General features: G+C 53.6%; 1 protein-coding gene across 1 annotated transcript; it reads right to left on the bottom strand.

Moving 5' to 3' along the window:
- Positions 1–1,175: 1,175 nt before the first annotated feature.
- SF3A1 (splicing factor 3a subunit 1) lies at positions 1,176–23,411 on the bottom strand. Its single transcript, XM_036756354.1, has 16 exons — positions 23,257–23,411; positions 17,753–17,871; positions 14,692–14,899; positions 12,004–12,261; positions 9,691–9,765; positions 8,059–8,209; positions 7,670–7,863; positions 7,000–7,117; positions 6,706–6,891; positions 5,917–6,038; positions 5,560–5,802; positions 4,732–4,939; positions 3,044–3,198; positions 2,084–2,185; positions 1,914–1,985; positions 1,176–1,639 (listed from the first exon to the last, which is right to left on the bottom strand). The coding sequence occupies exons 1-16, from the start codon at positions 23,317–23,319 to the stop codon at positions 1,538–1,540; spliced, it is 2,376 nt and encodes a 791-aa protein (XP_036612249.1). The 5' UTR covers positions 23,320–23,411; the 3' UTR covers positions 1,176–1,537.
- Positions 23,412–23,495: the final 84 nt, after the last annotated feature.

Genomic DNA, 23,495 nt, shown 5'->3' with positions numbered 1-23,495 from the left:
CCCCATCCCTCCTGCATTCTGCCCTGTAGGTGATTGGTCTGACACATAGCACCCCATGTTTTAGGGGACTGTGGGCTCCCTTTCATCTCCAGCATATGGAGGATCCTGCTTATAGGGCAGCTGCGTAATTCAGATGCATACATTTGCTAGCAGTGTTAGATCCTGGGCACCTGGTGACCACTAACAGCATCACATTAACTATATGGAGTGGACGACACAGCCAGAAAACAGGCTATGGTGCTCGCCAAAAATGGAAGGTCATTCAGGCTTAGACCCAGGCAGCAGCACAGCTAAGTCTTTTCTTGGGGATGTTTTTTCTGAGGGTGATGACCAAAAACAATGAATAGAGAGCAAAGTGTTTCCTCTGAGGAAGGAAAGGGCTCTGGGGTAAGGATGGGTCTCATCCAGGCCTGCAGAGGAGGCAGCCACACAATGGTGAATTCCAGGAGGCCAGACAGCTTCCATCAGCTCTCAAAGCCCTTTGCAAGCAGTCTCTTTTGAGCCTTGGGACATCCCCAGGAGGTAGGTGGCTCAATGTCAGGGATTCTGCCTCTTCATGCCTATGTAATCCCATCAACTGCTACAGGCAGTTAGTTACCTTGGAGGTAACACGTAGGGGGTGTACTGAATAAATCCTCTGGTCCCAACCGGAACACCAAGCCAGGCCCATGTCTCCAAGCTCCGCATGCATTGAGTTTGAGGAACGGCAAGCATGGAAGGATTGGAGCTGGAAGGGACCACGGCCCTCCTCCAGGTCGAGGCCTCAGGACAGAGAACAGGGGCCATTTATCCTGGGACGCTATAGAGGGAAAGCATGTTAGAAGCCAGCCAGTTCAGCCCCTTCCTTTTCCTGAGACGAAAACGGAGGCCCAGAAAAGTGAACTAATCTGCCCAAGTTCACCTGAGGCCTACGTGGAAGGTCCAAGTGTTCTGGTGCCGAGTCACGACTGTCCAGTCTGTTGGGCTGTCTCAGGGATTCATGGGATTTGGGCCAGTTGAATGTCAGATGATAAAACGAGGAGTAATTCTTAAGCAAGGTAACCAATAACCTACCTGGAAAGAGTGACGGAAATGACCTATCTAGCTCAACTTTATTTTCAAAACCAGAATACCATTACTGAGGAATTTTTAGAAAACTTGATTATCAGGAACCAAAGAATCCAAGACTGAAAAGGTTTGACTGAAGCAAGAGTTTAATTAAAATTAAGTAACATGTAACCTTCACAACAAAAGACTGGAAAACTACAATGTGCTACTCCTCCCCACCCCTCGCCTCCCCCAGCTGTCTGGAGAGCCAGAGGAGGGGCTCGGGGCCTCAGGGGCAGTGTGGTGATGTCTGCTTCCTTGAAGAGGAGCAGAGGGTTACAGGACAACCAGGGGTGAGGTCCATGGGCTCTATGGCCATAACAACATGTGGGGCTGCTGGGCAGGGGCTGCTTGGCACTGCCCGGACAGTCCAACGAGGTGAACTGGGTCTTCTTTTCTGAGTCTGGGGACACAAAACCCACAGGGGCCAAATATGCTCCTCTGGGCAGCTCTATTTCTTCCTCCCGCCTCTCTCCTTGAGTGCCAGGTGGATCACAGCACCGTTCGCCATATTGTAGTATGCCAGGGAGTTGGAATCTTTGATGAAGATGCCCTGAAAGACACAGTCCCGTGTGAGCACAGGAGCTGGCAGGGGGTGAGCCTGCTCCTGACCCCCTCCCCACTTCACCAACAACCCATATTCCCCACAGGTAAGCTCCATGTTCCTCCCCCCAGGAAGTGCTCCCACCTTGGCTCAACCTGCCCCAAGCACTCAGTGAAGCACACGTTATTTCGGGACTCTGTGTTCTTCAGTCCCTTCCCAGGATCCCCTGATCAGAGAAGCAACAATGTGGGGCATGGGGGTAGAAGGGGAAGCCCTGGCTCACCTCATACTGCAGCTTCTGCTTGCCGGCAGGCATGCCAGTGGCCTCATGGATCTTGACCTTGATGACAGAGACCTGTGGGACAAAGATGTAGCAGAGGTGACCCTCTCTTCAGGGCCCTGCAGGGTCCCCCTACCCCCCCACCCCAACCGTGGGGCCTCACCGGCACATACCTGGTCTGGCAGTGGAAGGGTAAAGACCAGCACCTGCCCATTCAGCTTCCATTCAGTCTTGTCCTGCATGTTAGGGACCTGAACCTTGATGGTGACTGGCCCCTGTGACCAACAAAAGTGGCAATTACCCCGATGAGTAAACAGAGGATGAGAGAACCCCAAATGTGACCTTCTGCCTAGTTAATTCAATTTGCAAAGGAGAGAGGGTGAAGGTGAGGACTGGCCTCCACTCGACATTAGTTCTCCTTGGTGCAAAGAAGCAGTAGTATTCCGCCAACAGCTCTCGTGTCGGCAGCCCAGGGAGGTTTGCCAAGCACTTGGTGTACATTAATTATCTCAGCTGATCCCGAGGACAACCCGGGGGGGGGGGGGGGGCGGGGGGCGGGAAGCAATCCTGTCCCTGCTCTGGTCTTTAGGTTTGTCTTCTGTGAAATGGGGCCACTGTTCTCCCCCAGGCCCCAGGCTTCCATGGAGGCCTACTGAGACAGCAGGGACTAACATGGAATGCCCGCTTCCTCTTCTGGATCCCTCCTCCTTTCCACCTCATCTAGTTAGCTAACAGTTAGATAGCCCTCTGAACCCACCAGGTCAGTCAGTCTGGCTTCTGTCCCTGCTAATAACACTCAAGAGAATCGGATGCCAGGTTCTCCCTGCACTGCTGCTGGTTTTTGAGCTGTTCTCTCGCCTGGGAAAGGCCACCTGCTGCCCCTGGAGCTGGGCCCTAAGTCTGTGACCAAAGGCGTCTGCTCCCAGGATGAGCTAGGACCTGAGCAGAAGCCTCAGGCCTACCGTTTACTGTTTACTGGGGCAGAGGGGGCCACCCAGAGCCTTTCAAAGGATCCCAGCAGGAGGACGAGGCACCAGGGCAGCCCAGCCACCTCCTTCTCTAAGATAATAAACACTCTTCACAAGCCAGAGGCCCTGAGTACAGCTGGAAGCTGTCCAGGCAGCACTACATGCCTTGTTCCTCCGCAGAAACTCTTCCTCGGGCATAAGGCTGTCTTCTGTCTTCAGTTTCTTGGAAGCGGGCTCATCCTCCATGGGCGGTGGGGGGTGGACAGGAGGCATAGGGGTCGGTGCTGGGACTGGCGCCACTGGTGGGGCCGGCACAAATGCTGGGGAGGCAAAGATACACTTAGCTAGGAGCTTCCCAGGGGGAGGTGACCACACACAATCCCCCAGCCCTCGGCTTCCCCAAGTCCAGGGAATGGCCCCCGGGAGGGCCTGCCTGAGACTCCATCAGCCAGAAGGAAGGATGGATGAGTGCTTGCTATCCATGCACTGATCCATCACGGGACCTGGACCCCCAGCTTGCTCTGGAGCTTCCCTCCCCCTCTATCCCCCCTGGGCCAAGCTCTCCCTATAGCTCTTCAAGGGAACACCAACTGGGCCATGTGCATCTTTAATGAGGCTTTTCCAGAAGCAATAGCAACAAGTGAGTCTCTTCTATATTTAAGTGGCTTCTACAAATAAAATAAAACAGCTATGTGTAAGCCAGCACAGATGAGACACGTTGCGAATCCCTGCAGGAACCCAACAGATCTTGGTGGTTAAGATAATCAGAAGGGTGCCCACTGGGCCCCCCTGCTCTGGCCTTCTCCATCAGCCCCCACACTTTTAAGCTTCCCTTGGCACACCACCTTCCCCCAGAGTAAGCTCCCCAAGGGCAGGGATCAGCTTTCTTCTTCATATCTGTGTTCCCAGCACTAAGCCCAGTGCCTGGCACCTAGTAAATGTTGTTAATAAATGTTTAGTGACTGAGATCAGAGCTGAAAGACATCACAGTTCTTTTCTAAGCCTTTAACTGGTACAGCTGCTTAGGGCTGTGTCCCCGTAGGATCTGGGAGCCAAGGGGCCCTGCCAGGATGATGCCCTTCTAGTACTAAGCTGGCTGAGTGACAGCTACTCCCTGAGGAGGGGGCTGTCAGGCCAGCATTACTGACAGGATGGTCAAGTAGGCAGAGACCCAGAAGGGGCCTGAGGGGGATGGGAGAAGGAGGAAGGAGTTTTTCTTGGGCCCTTACTACAAACACCAGGGTGCCAGGCTAAGCCCTCAGGATACAAGACCAAAGCAAAGATAGTCCCTGCCTTCGGAGGAGCTTCTGATTTCAAGGGGGAGATGACAGGAGGGGGTGGCCTAGGAAGGGAGTCTTGGTCGGGGAGTCCCAGGGATGGCGAGCGGAGCCACAGGATAGTCACTCTGCTACCCACAGGACCATCACTCCTGCCTTTTTCGAAGTGATGGTCCTATCCATGCGGCCCATAGGTGCCAAGGGCTGGCACCCAGATATGTGGATTTTGTCTGCTTTAGCTTCCTCAACTGTAAAGTGAGATGTGTGGACAAGGACCCTTTTAGCTCGAAGCCTGCAATCCTGATGTCTGTCTAGGAACTAGGTGCCATCAGAGCCAAGGCACAAGAGGATGTAGAAATGTTTTCTTCTCCCCACAGCCTATCTAGTGCAGCCGCGCCCCCACAGCAGAGCCCTGCCACCCTTGACAAGAGGTCCCAGCCTCTCCTGGAAGAACTCTAAGGGCCAGGAACGGAGGCAGTTCTGATAGTCAGACAATTCTGACTGTCCCAGGTTCTTGAGGTAACCTGAAATCTGCCCCCCAGAGTTAAGTCTCCCCTCTCCCTAGAAGGCACTGACCCGTTGGCACAATCATGGGAGGTGGCCGCGGTGCCATGATGGGTGGAGCAGAGGGTGGCATGGGCACCACATTGATGCGAGGAGCATGGATGATGGGCGGCATGGGGGCAATCACTGAGCCAGGAGGCAGGCGGACCACCGAGGCCATTGGGGGCCGTGGCATGACAGGCACAGCAGATACGACTGTGGTTCGGACAGGAGGTGGCATCTAGAGAGTCCAAGGGGCCACAGTTACACCATAGGCCAGAGATCTCACACAGCTGACCACCATACAATCTGTCAGGTTCTCTCAGTCAAAGAGCCCAGCTGCCTCCAAACTCCAGCTGCTGGTTCACACCCCAGAACTTTACAGGAAAACCTCCCCCTCTCAAGAAGCCTGAAGTCACTCACTCTCCACTTAAGGACTCAGGGACCAGCTGGGCCCCCTCGGAAGAACCAACAAGCCTCAAGCAGCAAACACTCAGCGGGAAGCTAAGCAGTCTGACCCCGATCCAGCCTCCTGAAGAGAGCTGGATTCTGGCCATAATTCTACAAGCCAGGTTAAGTCCCACAGCCCCTTCTGCTTGAAAGCCTTCCCTTCCCTTTCCAGCCTTCCTCCGTGGTCTGGGCCCTCTGGGGAGCCCTCCGGGCACCCGCTAAAGCTTTGTCCCTCACTGACTTCCTACCCACAAAGTCCCAGGACCCCACTTGCTGCCGCTTCTCTTTCCATCAAGTGCTGTGAGCACCCTGGCAGGAAAGGGAGGTTCTGGGAAAAGGGAGAGCAGTCCACTGGATTTAGGGTCCCAAGGCCCATACCCCTGAAGAGCTGTGGGAATGGCTCCAACTTACCGAGGGAGGCCGGGGCACTGAGGTGATGGGAGGGGCTGAGGTGGGGATGTTGGGAGCTGAAGACGGAGGGGGTGGCTGAGGGATCTCATTGGGCTTGCTGGGGCCGATCTTTTCCTTGCTGTCATCTTCTGGCACCAGCCCCTTGGCCTTGTGGATGGCTTCAATCTGCTCCTGAAGAGTGATGTTGGCCTGGGCTGCCTGCTGGGTTCGGGCCATGCTGCCCGAGTGGCCATCCCAGGTGACCTGGAAAACAGCAAGCCCGGGGTCAGGGTTGGAGCTCCTTCCTCCTGGGAGGCGAGGCGCAAGCCCTGCCTGGCGAGGGGGAAAAAGGACAATGGGCACTGAAGCCAGCCATACCTTCTCCTCTGGCTTCTGGATCTCCTCCTCACCGATCTTCTTACCGATGGCCGTCTCCTCCACACCAAAGATATCAGTACGCCTCTCGGCCAGCTGCTTCAGGCTGCTCTCGATATCCAGACCTGGGTCACAGATGACAAGAAAGGTGTTATCCAGGGTGATGCCAGCTGGGCAGCTGGCCACGGGGACAAGGTCTAAGAGCTGTCTGAGCGTGTGCTGCCAGGACCTGACTGGCCCCTAGTGCCCAGACAGAGAGCAGCTGCTCAGACATGACGAGGTCTCCCACCACAACCATCTTAGCATAAGAGCTGCCATTTACATAGCGTTGGGTAGGTGCTACTACGAGTCCCACCGAATACATGAGGATACTTAGGCAGACAGAGGTTAAGTGACTTGCCCTGCGTCACTTAGGTGGTACATGGACTTGGCTGGATTTGAACTGGGGCCTTCCTGACTCCAGGTCCAGGGCTCTGGCCACTAGGCTGCCAGTTGCCCCTAACAGGTAGGTAGGATCTGGAATGATAACCCTATTTTACACCAAGGAATTTTTCTCTAGCCAAGGAGCCTTCTTAGAAAGCTGCCTGTAAACTGAATCCCGGTGAATGCCCACCACGCCCAGCAGAAATGGTAGAGATTTAAACTTTGATGTAATCGTGATGGCCCCACCTGCTGGTTTGTGCTTTATTTTAAATTCTCATGTTGGGGCCAGGCCCATGAGACCACTCACTGGGGAGTGAGAGGCCCCTGCTGGGACGGGGCAGTCAGGGTAGTGGTGAAGGGAGGCCTCACCTGGGGCGTAGACCTCGTCGTCGCTCTGCTTCTCCCGGATCGAGCGGTCGCGCTGCTCCAGCCAGCGCGGGTCCAGAAGCCCGATGCGCATGTGCTCCTGCATCTTGCTGGCTGGAATTTTCTCCCCAGTGATGGGGGACACGAGATACTCATCTGGAGCTGGGGCTGGGGGCAGGGGCTTGGAAGCTGAAAAGAAGAAAGTAAATGAACCCTTTCAGGCAGGAACTCCCCCAAACCCCAGAAACTTGCTGGACCTAGGGCTGGCCAATGGGCAGCAGCCTGCAGCATCCATACCTTTGGGGTCATAGTCTTTGCGGACGATGACCTGATCTGGAGTAGGTGGGAGTGGTGGAGGCATGGGTGTCTCTGGAGGAGGGGGAACTTTCTGGCCCTCCTCTTCATCATCAGAACCCTAGGGAAAAAAAGATGGTTTACAATCTGCATTCCCCCTGGAAAATCTGGCCCTCCCGCCGGGGCTGAGGCCGAGCTGAGGTCACCAGCTGCCCTCTTGTCCGGCCCTGGTTGCTCCCTGGGGCAGCGGGAGGCCCTGGCTCAAGGACTGTCCATGAGCTGAGCTTCCCTATTCGGGCAGAAGCCAATGGGCACCAGGCCAAGGAGCTTTCTCACTGAGTGAATGGAAACAGCGGGCTCACAGTGCAAACGTTCTTGTGGGCATTTCCAGCAGCTGGCACCAGGCAGGCTTCAATGGGGCCTCTCACAGTGAGCTCTGGGCAGGGGGAAGGGCTGGGAGGCAGAGGAAAAGTCAATTCCCACAGATACAGGGGCCCATTCTCTTCCAGGGGCATGCACATTCTTCCCTCTGGGCAGTTCAGTTTAGGAGAGGGCAAAGGAGAGGAGTTGCCATGTGGGAAAGCTCTGGGGAGCCCCTGGGCCAGGAGGGGAAGGAAGACCCGGAGAGCTCTGAGCCCCCACTGCGCATGCCCAGCCCATCTCTGCAGGTCACCTCGTCCATGTCCTGCACTTGGGTGTCCTGGTCCAGCTGGGATGGGGGCTCCTCCGTCTTCTCCTGCTTCTCATCTTCATCATCAGACTCCACCTCCATTTCCACTTCCTCACTCTCCCCAAACTTCTCATAGCGCTCCTGGATGAGGATTCGGGCGCCCAGCTCCTCTGGGGTGGTGGGAGGTGGGAAGTTTCCTGGGAGGAAGAAGTCTTGCGTTATCAAAGGCATTTCTTAAGGGACGTGGTCTAGAGCTCACCCGTCTACATTTGTCTGGAGTGACTTTGCCTGTGGTTCCTTAGAAGCAGATGGAAAGGAGGGAGGTGCTTCTACTGTGCCTGGGGAAATGGGGGGGTGGGGCAGACGGGTCCCTGTGCCCACCCTGCTCCCACCTTGTTCATTGGGCTGGAAGTCCACGGTTTCCACCACCACAAAGTCATGCCAGTCAATCTGTGCATATGCCACCCGCTCCTTCTCTTTTTCCTCCTCTTCTTTCTTCCTCTCCCGCTCCTGAAACTTGGCCCACTCCACACGGTAGCACACCTGTAGGAGGCGCAATGGACAAATCAGGATGGCAGAGATAGGAAGTAACGGACCCCAGGCTGTCACGGCCATCGTCCAGAGGAGCCTCAGAAGGCACAAGGCATGTGCCCCCTCTAGCCCCCAAGAGGAATCTCTGGCAGGGCCTGTGAACAGGTGGACAGCCCCATGCCACAGCAGTGACAGCTGCTTTGCTATACCTCACAGTCTGAATCTACAAATAGAAAGTGCAGGATACAGTGGGAGAATTGAGAGAACTGAGTGCCTAGGAAAAGTGCCAGCCTGATGGCTCCAGAAACCAAACCTTCTACTGAAGGGCTAAAGGAAGCAGCTGCCAGATGATCTTCCTGCTTGTCTGAGAAGCTTGCAGAGATGCTTGCCTGTGTGACCCTGGGCAGAGAGGACCCCGGGGCAGAACCCAGAGACAGCCCCTCTGCTCTGCAGATTCACATGGACGGACAGTGATAATCTGGAAATCTGAGGAGGACCCCTGAGTCTCTTCAGGCAGACATCTCTGTTCTCCCCACACAAAAGACAAAGTTTGGGGGGCAAGAGAACAATCTCCAGCTATATGAAGGGCTGGCATGTGGGAGAGGGGGGCAGGACCAATAAAGAAAGGCTAAGTAGAGTCAATTTCAGCTTCAGCCAGACTTGTCAGGCCTAGCAGGCTCCTGGCTCCCTTACTGGAAAGAAGCTCCTTGAGGGCAGACTGCTTCTGCTTTCCTATTTCTATCCCTGCTATTTAGCACAATATCTGGTACAGAATGAAGCATTTATTAAGCTCTTATTATATACAAAGCACCCAAATAGCAAAGTCAGACAGTCCCTGCCCTTTAGGAGCTCCCTTCTAATGAGGGAGACAGGATATGGAAAGGTCCCTGGTGCGGGGGTGGGGGAATTACTTTTCTTTACTGTCACTTCCACTGACAGAATCAGACCAGCTTCTGATACTGACCAGCTGGGCGGTGCCATGGACTTTGGTGGCCCAACTTTCTGGCCTGTGTGTTGGAGAACTTCGACTCCAGTGCCTGCAGGGGCTGGGCCTGGCTGCTTCATAAATGCCCTTTCATTTGTTTACTCGTGGCCCAAGAGAAGGGGGGGCAGAGGCAGAAGCCAGATGACTGAGCTCAGAAGGGGTGAGATTCAGGGACCTCAGGGTGACTGGCCATGAAGTGGAGGGCATCTGGAGGGGTTCCAGAAGGCATTCAGGAGGACCCCAGATTTTCCAGAGGGGGAAGCTTGGCCTGAGAACATCAAAGTCCCTGAACCATCAGCAGAAAAGCAGAGAGTTCTACAGACTGGGAGTCCGTTGGTCATTAGCCGAGACAAATAAGGTCAGAGGAGTGCTGAACCTAAGGCTTGAGTACCACCTATCCTTTCGCCACCCTGAACAAAGTAAGACAGTGCAGCAGGAAGGGCATCCAGCTTACAATACTTAAGCAGACAAGCAAATTTTTTTTGGGGGGAAACCATTTCTAACTTACCTGATCCAAAACTTCTCTAGGGTTCTCTGCCTCCTTCTTGAGTTTTGTAAATAAACCTTTTGGTGGAATCAAGATCTGAAACACACATAGGTTCAAACAATTGTTAACAGAGGGCTCTCACTTTGTGGCTGTGAGGGGCAGGGAGGGGTGGGAGGCTGGCTGTTAATGGCTTCTGGAGCCCATCCTGTAACCTGGGAGCAACATGGGGGCGTGGCATCGAAGAGGCAGATAGATTTAGGAAGGAAAAACTATCATTTAGATGGTGGGGGTCCCCTCCTCACTGGAGATGTTTGCACAGGGACTGGATGACCAACTATCAGGGATATCTGGAGAGGGGATTCTTAGGCAGGACTAACTGGCCTTTTAATGCAGACTCCAGGAGTTTAAGTATGGGCATCAAAAAAAAAAAAGCAAACAGTCCTTATTTGCAGCATTTTATAGTCACAAAGAACAATCCATACAATATCTCAATCAATCCCTCAGAGATGGGCAAATGCATTTCAGAGAGGTGAGCTGCCTAGCAATAGTCTTCTGTTACGAAGCCCGGAGCATGGGGTCCTGTTCCCCCACAGGCCAGCTGCTTTCCTGCCTTAGGGTTGGTCCTGACTTTGCTGCAGACTAAACTGCACCCAGCCCTTCCACGAGCAGCTTAGAGCAGGTCCTCACAACCTCCTGCCTCCATCTCTGTCCTCTACCAGCTAGGGGCATCTCCAGTCATCCTAATCTATATCTGGCCACTGGACCCAGATGGCTCCGGAGGACAGAACAGGTTGGTAACCTTGCACAGCCCTGACTCACTGAAGCCCAATTCACTTGCAAGTCATGGCATCATCTTCCTGATGCCATGGTCCTCTCTAAGAATGAAGGACAAACAACTACCAGCTACAGGATAAAAGCCAAGCACCTTGGCCTGGCCTCAAGGCTCTCAATGAGCTGCCCTGGGCAGCCCTCGGCCCACTCCTGCCCGCCCTGCCCTGTGGCCCCATCTTCACACCGTCCCTGAGGTGGAGACAGGTTGGTCTCCTGAGATCCTTCTCACCTGTTTGCCCTCTCCCTTTTCTCAGAAACTGTATCCCCAGGTTCTCCTCCTCAGCTGTGTCCTTTTCTTGCTCATCATCCCCTATCATGCCCCTGTGTATTCCCCAAGGCTCTGTCCTGGATCCACTTCTCTTCTTTCCCAATGCTCACTCACTCTATCTCTCTCCTTCTGCCTCCTCTCTCTCCTCTTCTCCATCTGTCTCCTCTCTTTTCTGTCCCTCCCCTTCTCTGTCCCTTTGTCTCCTCTTTCTCTTCGCTTTCCTCTCTCCCCTTCTCTCTCTCCCTCCTCTCTTTTGTTTCTTTCTCCTCCCCTTCTCTGTCTCTCTCCATGCTCCCTCTCACTAACCCCATTGTCCACCCTGGATTCGATCCTCTCCGTGCATTTCACTGGTGGTCTCTAGATACAGCTCCAGTCTCTCTCTTGGGCCCCCACATCACCAGATGTTTCCTGCTAATTCCATTTGGATGTCCCAAAGACATTCCTGTAGAAAACCTACTTCATCCACTTTTCCCCAAACCCAACCTTTGCCAAACTTCCCCTCATTCTGTCAAGGACACCGGCATCCTTTCCTCCACTCCTCACTTGCCCCCGAATTCCCACTTCCCAGCATCCCTTGCATCCCCCTCTGCACTTACTCGGCCGCCAGCCCAATCTGGCTCAGGTCTTCAGCCCTGGACCCTAACCTTCCCACAAGCCTCCCCAGTTCCATCTATTGGCCAAAGTGACTCCTCTGCACATGCTGGCCTCTGCTCCAAGTGAAGCTCTTCAATCAAACAGCCAAGTCCCCTCTCTCCTCACCCCTACCCCAGCCTGATTTCAGGTGGATCGCTTTCCTCCACCTCCACGATGGCCCTCCCACAAGACACTCGCTGCCTCTCACTGACCTATCCCCACTCCCAGAATCCCTCAGGGGCTCCAAAGCCTCTGCTGAAGCACCAGCTCAGGACACCTTCCTGGGCCCAGCCCCAGCCCCCAGGCACATGCACCTTGTTCCCTCACACAACTACCTGGTATGTCTTGTTTCTACTCGGACAGTTTCCATTGAGCTACTGTGGAACAGGGGGGTGGGGGGTGGGGTGGGATGGGGATGGATTCCTTTCTGTCTCCACACCTAGGGGAGGGCCAGCCACAGAGCTGAGGGAGGCCTTTGACACGTCTGCAGACAGCTGACTGACCCCCCCAGACGAAGGGTTTCTCTCTTCCTCCTCACATTTTCCAAGGGTTCTTCCTCTGCCCACCCCTGCCCACCCTGCCCTGCCCAAGTGAGCAGGCACCTTAGTATACTGCTCCACCAACTTGGTGAAGTAGTTGAAGAGACTGTGCTGGGGACGCAGGAAATCAAACTGGTAATTCCGCTGTTCCTTCTGCATCAGCTGGGTTAGGAACTGGCGCCCATTGCGGGCCACAAACTGTGCGGTCAGCTTCACCACATCGAGATCAAAGGCTGAGATGGAGGGGGGGTCGGCGATGAACTCGAACTCTGGAGGAGGCTCCTTGGGCACGATGGTTTCCTGGATCACCTGGGCCTGGACCTATGTTGAGGGGGAGGGAAAAGAACAAGCTGCCGACTGGCCTGCATGATGGGTCACTGACTGCCTGCGTGGTAGCTACGACCCCATCGTGGGACCCTCTCACAATGATAACCCACCCTCATGAGGGCAGCAGGATTTTGCACATGAAGAAATTGAACTAGAGAAAAGTAAAATAAAAAGGGCTTCAAATGTCAGAGCAGGGAGGGGCTTTTCCTGGTCCTCGAGCCCTCTGGTTAGCCCTGTCCACCCTGAAATTACTCAACTTTACCTAGTGCAGTGTGCATTCATGTAGGCACTGGATAGAGCACCAGTCTTGGCATCAGGAGGACCTGGGTTCAAATCCAGCCTCAGCCACTACATAGCTGTCTGACCATGGACAGGTCATTTAATCTAAACTGCTGCAAAATTTTATAATTTTAAAAATAAATATTTGTTGATGTTGAATCACATATGTGGTCCCCAAATGTCTTATTTTACAGAGAGAGAAGCGGTGTCCAAGAGGTCAAGGGGACCACCACAATCACCTAGGTGGTGACTGCACTGGGGAGAGAGGCCTGGCCACATCCTGGCTTGGTGCTCAAGGGGTTAAATGGAGGAGTCTGGGAACTGCCTTCAGGGAGGACGGGATGTTTCAGCAAGGGGTCAGTGAACCAGGTCATTTTTCAGGCATGCTAACAGCTGCCTATGTGCTGACAGTGACAGCACAAATCCGGCCAAGCCAGAGGAATGAGGCCAGTGCCAGTTGCAAGCGGACTCAGGTTTGTCAGGAGTTAATTACTGGGTCAGCACTCCATCCTGGCAGCGGACCCGCAGGGGATGGATTTGGAAAAGTTAATAGTGACTTAACGGTCTGAGCAGAACAACCTAGTCAGTGCTAAGAGTAGTCTATAGCTCAGAGGCCCAGCCAAGTGTGGATGACACCCCAATGCTGATACCTCTATGAAAGACACATTCATGGCAGTGTGGGCTGAAGCCTTCCCCAGCCTCTGCCCAAATGCCAACAGGGGGCCTGAGAGCCTGGCAGGAACAGACCCAGGCAAGCCCTGCCTTCCCCTGCCCCAGTTCTCACCAGCTACTGGAGGAGGGAACTCAGGATCCCTGCATGGCCAGGGAGTCACCCCCTACAAGCCTTCTGCCTGGAGGCCCCCCCATACCACTGACTGACCCTAAGGAACACCAGGACCTTCCTTGTACTTTGCAGAAGCTCCCAGAGGGCTCCCCATTCCTGGGTATGTATTCCCCATGTCCCTGGCACAAGATCAATGCTCTTCATTCACTCATGACCAAGGGTGCTCCAGAGCCAGAAAACCTGAGTCTGAATCCCACTCCTGAAGCCAACACAAGGGGGAGAAGCAGCAGGCTGCCCTCTAGGCTCTAGCCCAGGGCTATATAACCTACAAGTATTGGGGCTGGGTCTAGAATCTAGGTCTCCCAAAGCCAACAGCAATACTGCAGCTACAACAGGTCCCCAAGACACAGGCCTCTGGAGGCCACCTGCTCTCCCAGGGCACTTCCAGCTCTAAATTCTAGGATCCCAATAAGCTGGCTGAGAACGACAGCCAGCCTCTGGGTTTATTTAAACTGATGACTGATGTAAATGGCAGAAGAAATCCAGCCCTCCCCACCCCCTACCACATGCAAGTCCTTCAAATATCATTCCACCTGTGGCCTAGCAGGGAGTGCAGATGGGCAGCTTCTGCCCAAGCTCCCCGAGCCCAGCCTAGCATGGGAGGGGGCTAGCGAGAAGACCAGCCTCAACCTCGACCACCTGCAAGGTGATAATCTAAGTCTCTGTTTCTCTACACAAAGACTTGTTAATCCAAGGGCAGAAATCTGAACCAGGGCACCAAATGCTGAGTTATGTGCCTGGGGATGGGCACAAGCAGCCCCATGATGGCCTGACCCCAGCTTGTGCACTCTTCATGCCCTTGTCTGGGTGTGCTCTGTATGGCAGTGATAGGGGAATGGGCTGATCCTGCCTGGACCCCTGGAAACAGAATGGGTGGGTCTTTTTTCGCAGGTGCCTAAGAAATGTCTGTTCAACTCAATCAGGGTTCCCTGAGGCCCCACACTTAGCCCAGGTGGAAGGAGGCCTCCCATGAGCCTGGTGGTCTGCCCTCTTCCTGGAAGCATGGTAGTGGTGACTCCCTGCTCAAGCCTACTCCTCTTAAGGGGGGCCCCTCTTTTTGGTTTCCCCTGTGATATAAGAGCTTAAATGGAGTAGAGGAGAAGACAAAAGAGACCTGGAAGGCCTTAGGCCTTGAGGGGGAGGGCTCAGCAAAGGAGAGGGGTATGACGCCTATCTGGAGGACAGGGCCATGGGGCACGAGAGAAAGGAAAGGAGGTCCTTTGGGGATACCAGGCCTAATGTGTGGCTCCCTTCCCACTCAGACTGAGGGCCCGGGTTAGAAAGTGGGTGGGGGGTGGTACCTTCTGAGGCAGCTGCTGCTGAGCGGCCTGCTGCTGCTGCTGCATGACCTTGGGGATGGCGGCCGAGGGCTCCTGCGCCTTCCCCTCCTTGAACTCGCTGACTTTGTGCCGATAGTAGGCATGGTACGGGTCATTCGGGTTGAGGAAGTTGAATTTAGGGTTATTGATTTCATTCTGGCGAATACGGGCTTCAAACTCAGGACCATTTCTGGAAAAGAAGGAGCAGGTCAGGGGTAGAGCAGCCATTGGTTCTCAGCACTCTAAAATGCATGGATGTGGCCCACTCATCACTTGGGCATTCTGGTCCCTGCATCTCTCTTGAGGGCTCGGTGCCTTTCTGGCTGCCCAAGGTTAGCCCAGCTTGTAGCTGAGCCTGCTGCTGCAACCACTGGGGGCCCACAGAGGCAGGGCCTGGACCACACCTATGCCCCTCCCAGGAAGAAAGGTCTGGGTCTGACAGAAAAAGCAGGGATGAGGAGACCCAGGTGCAGTTCCTCAGTGGGCCACAAGCTGTCTGTGAGATCAGGGTCAGTCATTACCACTGGATCCCTCTGAGCTTTGGTCAAATGCGCTGGGCCTGGAGTCAGGAAGATCCTGCCTCAGATTCAGTGCTCAGACTCTTCCTAGCTGAGGGATCCTGGGCAAATCCCAGAACCTCTGCTTACCTCAGTTTTAGCTCCCAGGGTTAAGACGATCCAACGAGAGATAACTGTAAAGTGACTAGCACAAGGCCTGGCACACAGTACGTGCTATGTAAAGGCTTATCTCTTTCCTTCCTATGCCCTTTTGGTTTAACTTTGGGCCTCAATGACCTCATAAGCTATCTCTTCCACCTCCTGAGCTAGGATCCCATGCCTTCTCAGCCTGCTCCCAGCTACTGGAAGCCTGGGATATGGGCACTAAACTACAAGAAGGCCCTTCAAGACTCATCAGGAGTCACATAGGCCTGGGTTCCAATCCTGGCTTTGCCGCTTCCTCATTGCCTGCATCTCCCTAAAGCTCCCCTCCCTCAGTCGTGGGGAGTGTGTGTCAGGGGAGGGAGGGGGGCTCTTCAATCATCCCGAGCTCCTTCCCACATCCAAACGCTGTAAGCACTGCTTTGGATTCTCTTGGCCAATGCTGGTCCTACCCTGCCGCCCTCACAGAAGGCCTATGGTCTGGGGGGCTCTGCAGGAGGGTTCTGCTGCCTGGGCTGGACACCAACAAATCTCCCACAAGGGAAGGCTTTGAGGGCCCAGGCTGGATGCTGCTCCAGGTGGGTGCTTGGCCCCACACAGGAGGGGCAGGGAGGCACCTCTGGAGGCCAGGCCCAAGAAAGGACCTCTCTGAGCTAGAGGGAAACCTGGGGTGGGGAGGGGGTCTAGAGGACAATCCAAAGCACCTGGGGCAAGCACATACTATGGGGGGGGGGGGCCCACCCCCATGAGTCACTGACTGGCATTTGTATTAACTTTAGCATAAACTCAGACACACGGAAAGGTTGTCAGTCAAATGTGCTCTCACTCAGCCGATGGGGGACTGGGTGGGTTTCCTGGTCTTTTCTGTTCCAGCTCTGTGCCAGACAGACCAAGGGAAGGGGAGACCTGGCGCTCTCCAGCTTAGCAAAGCCTGGGGGTGGGTGTGGGGGGCCAATGAGACGGAGATGGGGAGCCTGCTACTTCTTTGGACCCAAAGCACCACATGCCCACCTCTGCTCTTTCACTTCAGGCTGAGGATCTGGGGAGCTCAACTGTAGGCAAATAATTAGCTGCATTTTTCAAAGGCTTCAAAACTGCTTACAGATCACACTGGGTGGGCCAGGGGAACTAGTGCTGGAGAGTATTCCCAGAGGATGTACCGAATAATGGTGGAACAGACCTGACCTGGGTGACCTGAGTGGGAGCCAGTGGCTGGAGAGCTGGCCTTGGGAGCAGGGATGACCGGGGTTTGAATCCGGCCGCAGGCAATGACCAGGCTTGTGACGCTGGCAAGTCCCTCACCCTCATTTACCTCAGTTTCCTCAACTGTAAAAAGGAAATGATAACCGCGCCTACTGGCCAAGGTGAGATATCTGTAATGTGTTTGGCACAGTGCCTGGCACACAGCGGGCACTACAGAAGTGTGAGAGCTTATTAAAAGTTAGTGGTTGCAAAGCCTCCCATGGACGAGTTTACGGAGGCAGAATGCGAGCTGACCCAGGGTCCTGGCGAGGGCCAAGTGTCTCGTGCTTAAAGCCATCTAAAGACTTCTGGGGGGGGGGGGGGGGGGGGGGGGGATGGGGGATGGGGGACGGGGACGGGATGGACAGAGGAGAGAGAGAGGGAGAGCAGAGAGGCAGGAGGAGAGATGGAGAGACAGAGAGAGAGGGGGAGAAACAGAAAGGGGGGAGGGGGAAAGGAGAAACAGCAAGAATGCCCTCTCCCTACAAGGCTGGAGACCCTCCCAAAGGACCTCTCTTTCCAGCCATGCCCAAGGCATGCACAATCCTAAATGCAGGTCAATGCCTGGGTTTTGTGCTGGAAGGAGGAATGATTTTAATTAACTTGTAGAGACAGCACAGGAAGAGGATTAGGTCTCAGATCAAAATGACTGTGGTTCTGGTCAGCACAGCATAGTCCAAAGAGCTCTGGCCCAGAGACAGGAGAGGCCACAAAGCAGCACCAAGGTGACTGTGAGCTCCCCCAGGAGGCTGCAGGGATTCTCCACCTTCTTGGGGTCCCACAGCCTCCAGACTCACCCCTATGGAATCCAGTCCTTATACAAAGTCAATGAAAAGGCTACGTCCTAACCCACAGCTTGAGTTCCTGGACTTGACCAATGGGCTGTCCAGCCCTAACTAACAAGGCTTGGTAGAGACCTCTGTTGGGGGGTAGGAAGGCTTGATGCTGCTTGGCCAGGGGGCCTTGTCCTGCCACCCAAAGAGCGGCTACAGGAAGGCCTTTAAGACAATCCCACCACAGTGATCCCACAATGTCATGAGGGACACTGAGCTAGTAAACATGTGGAAGTGTGGGAAGCTCTTCAGGAGCACACTGCTAACATGTGGCCTCTGACCCTTGTGTATGTGCGCACCATGACCTACCTGGCTACAAAGCTGGCGGTCTTGTCCACAATATTCCTAACCTCAGGAGGTGGGTAGATGATTCCCACAACAGGCTTGGAAGGAGTAGAGTCCTCTTTGGAAGCTTCTTCTTCTGAGGGCTGCAAAGACAGTAAAGGATGAACAAGGAAGGAACTCCCATAGACCATGAGGCCAATGACCCACACTTCCAGAGACCCCCATGCAGCCAGAAGGGAAAAGGTGAGGCCCAGTTCAGGTGAGCGGCGGACTGGGACAAGGCTGGTTTGATCCCAGGTTCTCAGAATGGAAAGGGCCCTAGGAGGCCTCTGAACCAGCCTCTACAAGCTCTGCTGGAGGGCCTGCCCTCCCACTGTTAGAGGGCTCTGCTTAGGAAGTTCTTTCAGACACTGAACTTAAATCCACTCCCCCGCCCTCTACCCCAAGTCCTACCACCAGTGCCAAGCAGAACAAGGCTGAGTGGGCTTCCATGGGATGCCCTTCAAGTGCCTGGAAGATGTTTACCATATTCCTGAGTCTTTTCTTTTCCACATTAAATCCTCCCTGACATGGGCTCTGTTCTCCAGTGACCTCCCCATCCTGGGAAATCTCCTCCAGACATCCTCTATCCTGGCCACGACCAAAGCACAAGACAGTTCACTTTTTGCTCTTGTGCAGTTGTTTCAGAGGTGTCTGACTCTCCGTGACCTGATTTGGGGTTTTCTTGGCTGGGGTGGTTTGCCATTTTCACCTCTACATAAGGAACTGAGGCAAAGGGGGGTTAAGTGACTTGACCAGGAGTGCCTGAGGCCAGATTTGAACTCCTGTCTTCCTGACTCCAGGCCCTGTGTTCTATGCACTGTGCCACCTACCTGCCCCCGGACCACTTTTACCTATTGCTTTTAGGACACTCACCCCCTGTTCTGGATACCACACCACTCCATGAGGTTTTTCTGAGACATTAACTCCAGATCTACTGGGCTCATTGCTACCACCAGCCCTGAGCACACAGCCTGCTACAGAGTGAACATAACAAAGGTTTATTGATTGATGAAACCAATCCTCTAGCTCTTCTGGACAACATAAGGGGAACAAAACCCCCCTTTTCCATTAAAACGACTAAGATTCGACAGCATTAAAACAAAGCTCTTATTAGAAAAGGGAAAAGGTAATATCCTGCAGAAATCAGCAGAAGGCTGAAACGTGCTCCTCTGGCTTCCTCTTCCTCTCCCCCCAGTCCTACAGACCTGAGAAGAGCTGGAGCAAATCCTACTCCCCCCTGCCCTCCCCAAATCCTTCACCCTAGGGACATGCTAAGAGGGAACTGTAGGGCATACAGGGAATGTTATTAAAACCCTTGGCCCTTTGGTCTGACAGGACAAAAAGGGGAAGGAATAGACAACACCACCCTCCCCATCACTTCCTGTACTTTCTGTTCTAGACACACTCTTCCCCATCCCCTGCTCTCTCCCCCATCTATGTCCTAGCAGATATGTCCTCCCCACCAAGTATATCTTTCCCCCAGTAAACAATCTGTATTTGGGGAGGGCTGAATTCCTGGGGGCAGGAGTGCTCTACAAGGATGGTATCTGAAACAAAAGGCCAGGTCCTTTAAGAGAAGGGGACAAAAGGGGATGGCCATGCGTCTACACTGGTCCCCTGGGCTTCTGTCAGGCCCTGGCCCTGTTCCAGGACCCTCAGAAGGCCCTTTTGTTTTCTTGCCAGTGTTCTCTAGTGGGTGGAAGTGATCGTACTGGGGGGTAGTGATGACTTCTGAGTTGGCTTGGAAAGAGGAGGAATTCACAGGTGAAGAGGCAAGGGAAGCCCTTCTCAGCAAGGAGGTGAGAACTCGAGCTGGTCAGGCTGCAAAGAGCCCATGGTCCCCATTCCTTACTTTGGGACAAAAAGCCATCATTACCATCACAGAAGTATTAGGGGAGAAGTTCTACGGGGGAGGAGGGCAGGAGGGAGGGCTCCACTGTCTCATTATGGCTCTCTTAAAACCTGAGCCTTCAGGGAGGTTTTAATTTATTAAACATTTGCAGTGGTCATGCCCTGGGGTGATACGCAAGGGTCTGTGCAAAGCAGACAGGTGAGGGGGAGGCAGAGAAAGCGGCCAAGAAAGGCAGGAGGAACTGGGGAGGCCATTTCAGTGAGCAAAGACGAGGCATGAGATGCCTCTGGAAGGCTTTCTTCTCCCTTCATCCCTCACCCCAAGGGACAGAGTGTTTTTTGTTTTGAGGTGTAGTGTCGGCCTCACAAGATGTGTTCCCAAGCATTCTTGCCCCCAGGGACTCAACTACAACATTCAATGAACATCTGGTGCCTGCTGGGCTGGGCTGGGCTGTGGAGGATGCCACGCTAATAAGCAAGCCCTGGCATACACAGAGTTCGGTTTAGACAGCTCCTCCAGTTGCCAGGGCAAAGACACAAAAGGACCACCAGGGTATAAAGACAACATTAAGAGGCAGAATTCAGATCTCTGCAATGACTGAACTTGCCTCCAGAGGACTGATGGGGAAACAGAATCCCCGATGTTGGCTGAGAGGCAGGCCAGGGGATCGGAGGGAATCAACTGGTACACTATCAGGCTTGTTTGACTTACTGCAGTCATGAAATGAAAAGATGCTCGCTCATTGGAAGGAAAGCCAGGGCAAATCTGGACAGCCGACTGAAAAGCAGAGACAGCACCTTGTCACAAAGGACCGTATAGTCAGAGCTATGGTTTTTTCAGTAGCAATGTATGGCCGTGAGAGGGACTATAAGGAAAGCTGAGCACTGTAGAAGCGATGACTTTGAACTGGGGTGCTGGAGAAGACTTTTGAGAGGCCCTTGGACCCACAGAGGTCAAATCAGTCACTTAAAGAAATTAATTCAGGTCGTGTACTGGAAGGTCAAATACTGAGGCTGAAGCTTAAATACTTTGGCCACATAATGAGAAGACAGGACTTGTGGGAAAAGACCCTGATGCTGAGAAAGACTGAAGCAAAAGGAAAAGGGGGCGGCAGAGGATGAAATGGACAGTGTCGCAGAAGCAACACACATGAGCTTGGACAGACTTTGGAGAGAGAGTGGAGGAAAGAAGAGCCTTTGTGACCACGACTCAACAACAACAACGTCATTCAATTCAATAAACAGTTTCCCAGGTATTTTGTGCCAAGCACTAGGGCCGTGAAGAGACAAATCCAAGTTCCTCCCTCCAGGAGCTTACACAGGGGGACGGGAGAGGGCCAGCACATGCAGCGCTAACCAGCTGCAAAAATATCCACAAAGACCCACTTAGGTGGGGACATGGTTTTCCCTGATCAAATTAAGTTCCTTGAAGACGGGGTTGTTTTGTTTCTGGTGGCTATGGAGTACTTAGTGAATACGAAGCATTCAATTAATAAATGCTTGGTGATCACCAGCTTCTCACACACATGCACCCTTCTTGGAAGAGGCGGCACTCTATCTGAACCTTAGATCCTTCAAGGTAGTTGGGTGATTCTGAGCATGGGTGAGAAACAACAGCTTGGCCAGGAAACAGCAAAGATGCCAGTTACAGAGGCACAAGTCAGAGAGCGAGTAAAGACAAATCCGGGTGGACAGAGAGGCTGACATGTTTTGCTTGACTATGTAACTTCCCTATGGAAGGGCTTTGGGGCGTGGAGCTGGGTTAGTGCATCCATAAAATTTTTTTTTACACTCACAAAAAACTGTGGGAGAGGACCCAAAGACAGCAATTTTGTGACTACCTTGTTAAACTTTGTATACATCTCTTATAACCATGTAACAAAAATACAATTTCTTGCATAATCTCCCCCTTTTCGTATCTCTAATCGTTTATTGATAATTAATTCACAATTAAAAAACAGAAACAAAAACAAGACAGGCTGGTGCCAGATTTTGCGAAAGGCTTTAAATGTCAGACTGACATTTTCTGGAAGCAAGAGGGAGGTAAAGAAACTTTTTGGGAAGGAGAAGCCAGGGGCTAACTCAGCTTTCTTCAAGTCCATTTAGCAGCTGGGTGAATGAACTGAAAAAATGATTAAGCACTTATTATGTACTAAGCTTTTGGAATACAAACAGGAGACAGTTTCTGCCCTCAAATAGCTTATATTCTTTAAAAAAAAAAGTTTTTTAAAATTCTAAACTTAACACCAAAAAGGGGCCACTCCCAAATATAAAGTAGAACAGAAAAAGATCACTATATACAAACCCACAAACATCTGTTATTCAGTGCTTGCTTTTCTTTTTAAAAGCGTATAATAAATTCAACAAGCTGTCCTGAACATTCTTGTTGTCGGTTTGCTTCAGTTTTCTCATCTGTAAAATGGGAGTAATGCCCACTCCCAAGTATGTGGTAAGAGCAAGTGAGCTAATATTTGTAAAGCGCTATATAAGTGCTGGCAATCATTAATTATTATTAAACGCTTCGATGTCTTTTCTTTTTTGGGCACTGAGTGAGGTACACGGTACCCCCTCCCCTTCCACTTCCCCCAAATCCCATCCATCATTGAAAAACAAGAAAAACAAACCCTAAAAAAAAGCACAGTAAAGCAAAACAAGTGGGCACAGGGTCCGGATCTGAAAACATGCACCGCGTCCCACTTCTCATCCCGAGTTCTCTCCATCAGCTACGTCCATCATCCATCCTCTGGAGGGGCGGCTGGTCAGGGCACTGATCAGCGCTCGGGTCTTTCACGAGTCTGTTTCTTTACAACGTTGTTGCTACTGTCAGGGGGTTCACCTTCTGATGGAGGGGGACCACACGGAGGGGGGAGTGATAGCCAGGGAGGGTGAGGGGAGCCATGGAGCGGGGCACTGAGATGCTCTTTCCAGAGGCAATGGGAGTGATGGCTGTTTTAAGTTCTTGGGACAGGATGTGGACGGGGTATGCACCTGCAGGGCAGAAAACGGACAGGGTGATGGGGAAGGGTCTATTCCACGCAGGACTGGGGGAGTAACATCGGTACTAGGGCGGCTAGGTGGCCTGGGGTCAGGAAGACTCATCTTCCTGAATGCAAATTCGATCTCAGACATTTACCAGCTATACGACCCTGGACAAGTCACTTAACCCTCTTTGCCTCAGTTTCCCCATCTGTAAATTGGGCTGGAGAAGGAAATGCAAACCGCTCCAGCATCTCTGCCAAGAAAACCCCGAAAAGAGTCACCGCGAGGCGGACACGACTGAACGACAACTAACGGGATCGATGCGGCGTTTAAAGGCGCGCGCTTACGAGGAGCTACGTCGGCTCCCCTCCACGAACCTGCCCAGGAGGGTTAGCAGGGCTGGCGTAGCTCAGGCCACGCGGCGGCTCCCGAGCGTCCGCCGGAGCAGCAAGCCCGCCCCTGGCCTAGAGCGTCCTCGCCGGGCTCCCAGGAGGCCGCGCGGCGCGGCCAGCGTGAAGCCTCCTGGGATCTGTAGTCCGTCTCTCTCCCTGCCACGGCCGCCCCAAAGCCTCCAGTTCCTCTCCCCTTCCCTCCCCTCCCACTGGCTGACAGGGCCCAGGGGGACAGAGGGGGCTCCCCGCCCCCCAACCACCTACCTGCTTGGGCTCCGTGGCAACCGGCGGCGGCGGCGGCACCGCCTGCACCGGTCCGGCCGGCATGTCTGCGGCGCTGGGGGCTGCGGAACCAACGGCGATCTAGGCGCGAGCCGCACTGCGTCCGCGCCGAGCCGGGCGCTCATAAGATGGCGGAGGCCGAGAGGCGGACCGCCTTGAAGGAGGCGGGGCGATGCACTTCCTGTCCCGCCCCTCGTCTTCCGGCGGCCCTTTTCCCCTCC

Source organism: Trichosurus vulpecula, chromosome 1, assembly GCF_011100635.1.
Source record: "Trichosurus vulpecula isolate mTriVul1 chromosome 1, mTriVul1.pri, whole genome shotgun sequence".
Classification (NCBI taxonomy): Eukaryota; Metazoa; Chordata; class Mammalia; order Diprotodontia; family Phalangeridae; genus Trichosurus; species Trichosurus vulpecula.
This window is presented reverse-complemented; position numbering and strand designations above follow the sequence as displayed.

What these genes read in the sequence shown, in the direction of transcription:
- SF3A1 (XM_036756354.1), bottom strand. Translation starts at nt 23,319, where the DNA reads ATGCCGGCCGGACCGGTGCAGGCGGTGCCGCCGCCGCCGCCGGTTGCC. An exon ending in CTAGAGAAGTTTTGGATCAG is followed by an intron (nt 8,210 to 9,690) that starts GTAAGTTAGAAA and finishes CGCCTCCTACAG; the next exon opens with GTGTGCTACCGTGTGGAGTG. An exon ending in CCCTTCCACTGCCAGACCAG is followed by an intron (nt 1,986 to 2,083) that starts GTATGTGCCGGT and finishes TTTGTCCCACAG; the next exon opens with GTCTCTGTCATCAAGGTCAA.